General features: G+C 47.4%; 1 protein-coding gene across 1 annotated transcript in view; it reads left to right on the forward strand.

Moving 5' to 3' along the window:
• The window catches only part of TRPC3 (transient receptor potential cation channel subfamily C member 3), an 81,077-nt gene that overhangs the window by 59,424 nt on the left and 19,662 nt on the right, over positions 1-1,991 (forward strand). The window contains exon 10 of the mRNA XM_015565975.1: positions 990-1,073. Within this exon, the coding sequence (XP_015421461.1) occupies positions 990-1,073 (84 nt within the window). The remainder of the gene's footprint in view (positions 1-989; positions 1,074-1,991) is intronic.

Consider the following 1,991-nt stretch of genomic DNA (forward strand, 5'->3'; position numbering starts at 1 on the left):
CTCTCTCCCTCCATGCCCCCCCAAAATTAAACCTGGAAAAGAAAGAGAGGAAAGGAAAGGAAACCTTAATTCTTCAGCCCAATTCCCTCCAAGCTGTGACCCTAACCCAGTCTAAGGCCAAGATACTCGGGAAGACATGCTATTTGGGCAGGTATTTTAGGGCTAGAAAATACTAAACCAGTGGTCAGCAAACCGCGGCTCGCGAGCCACATGCGGCTCTTTGGCCCCTTCAGTGTGGCTCTTCCACAAAATACCACGTGCAGGTGCACGTACAGTGCGATTGAAACTTCGTGGCCCATGCGCAGAAGTCGGTTTTCGGAAAGGAGATAGACGAAACAAGTCTACTAGATGAGTGTGGATGGGAGAGTTGGAAGGGGTCGACCTCAGCGAACGGACCTCCGTCAGATTGAGGACGTTTTTAGCAAAGGCCAGCTTAGGAGCACCCTAATTAAGTTAATAATAGTGTGCCTACCTATGTAGTTTAAATTTAAAAAACTTGGCTCTCAAAAGAAATTTCAATCGTCGTGCTGTTGATATCTGGCTCTGTTGACTAATGAGTTTGCCGACCACTGGTCTAAACGATGCCACCTGAGCGTGCGTGTGCCATTCACGTGGGCGAGGAACCAGGCGTGGAGCAGGTAGAATCGCTTCTGTGCAGCTTCGCCTCTGGGCGCCCCGGGTACAAGTTGATGAAGTGATCACGGTCCCAGGATCAGGAAGGCTTAGCCCGAGCCGACTATTAAAAGAATGTTTCAGTTAATCAGCTCTGTGACAGTTCCTGCTGCCAGCAGGCCAGTGGTGTGAGCACGCTGCTCCAGTGAGCACGCTGCTCGGAAATATATTAAACCACGTCTCAGACTCAACTTCCACCACACGTCCCTCAGAAGGGCTGGCTCCAGAAACGGTATCAAGGAGAATAAAGCAGATTATATTTGTTATTTCCAAATGAATGTATTCTAATTCACTAGGTTAATTGTATTTTTTCCTAGTTAAACCTCTTCACTCAGTCTAACTCCAGAGTTTTTGAGTCACACAGTTTTAACAGCATTCTCAATCAGCCAACACGTTATCAGGTAAGTGTTCATCAGACATATCTCTCTACGTCTGTAATTCTGTCTGTGTGCGTGTGTGTGTGTGTGTGTGTGTGTTTAGTGAGGAGAATTAGATCATCCAAATGTACTATCAGGATAGAACAGAACAAAGTAGGTTCAGTTATGGAGGGAATTTTATAATTCAGAGTCCAAGTTCTTTATTACTATTTTTTTGGTTGGGGAGGGAGAGTGTTTTGCTATATTGAAAGCAAAGTGTGGCCACAGTTTGCAAAGGCCACGTGTACCTTGAGCTGGAGAAAGCAGGGAGAGGCGGTGTATTTGGAAAATAGGCTCTGATTCGTTTCTCCAGGTTTTCCTTTCAGACAATCCATGTTTCGCGTGGCTTCTTAGGCTATCCTGTCTCATCCGCGCTACTTTAAAATACGTTTTGCATCTTGACCTTGGATGTGACATTTGAACACTATTCTCCAACTCACAACAGGTTGTAGTTCTCCGTTTTCCATTTTGATTATCCAGTCTTTAGATTCCTGATGTGTACAAGATGGCAAGCATGAGGAGCAAGGAGTTTTATAATATGTGGTGATGACAGTCAATGATGATAGTTCTCTTAATACAATTTCCTTGGAAGCAGCATATCCCAACATTGCTTGGCACACGGATTGCCAAAGTCTGACTTTTTAATGGTTATATTATACTAGAGGCCCAGTGCACAAAAATTTGTGCACTCTGGGGGAAGGGGGGGCCCCTCAGCCCGGCCAGTGCCCTCTCGGAGGCTGGGACCCCTCGGGAGATAACACCCTGCTGGCTTAGGCCTGCTCCCAGGTGGCAAAGGGCAGGCCCAATCCCTAGGTGCAGCCCCTGGTCGGGCTCAGAGCAGGGCCAATTGGGGAGTTGGGGCACCACCCCCTGTCATGCACAGAGCAGGGCAGATCAGGAGGC

Source organism: Myotis davidii, unplaced genomic scaffold (genome assembly GCF_000327345.1).
Source record: "Myotis davidii unplaced genomic scaffold, ASM32734v1 scaffold862, whole genome shotgun sequence".
NCBI lineage: Eukaryota > Metazoa > Chordata > Mammalia > Chiroptera > Vespertilionidae > Myotis > Myotis davidii.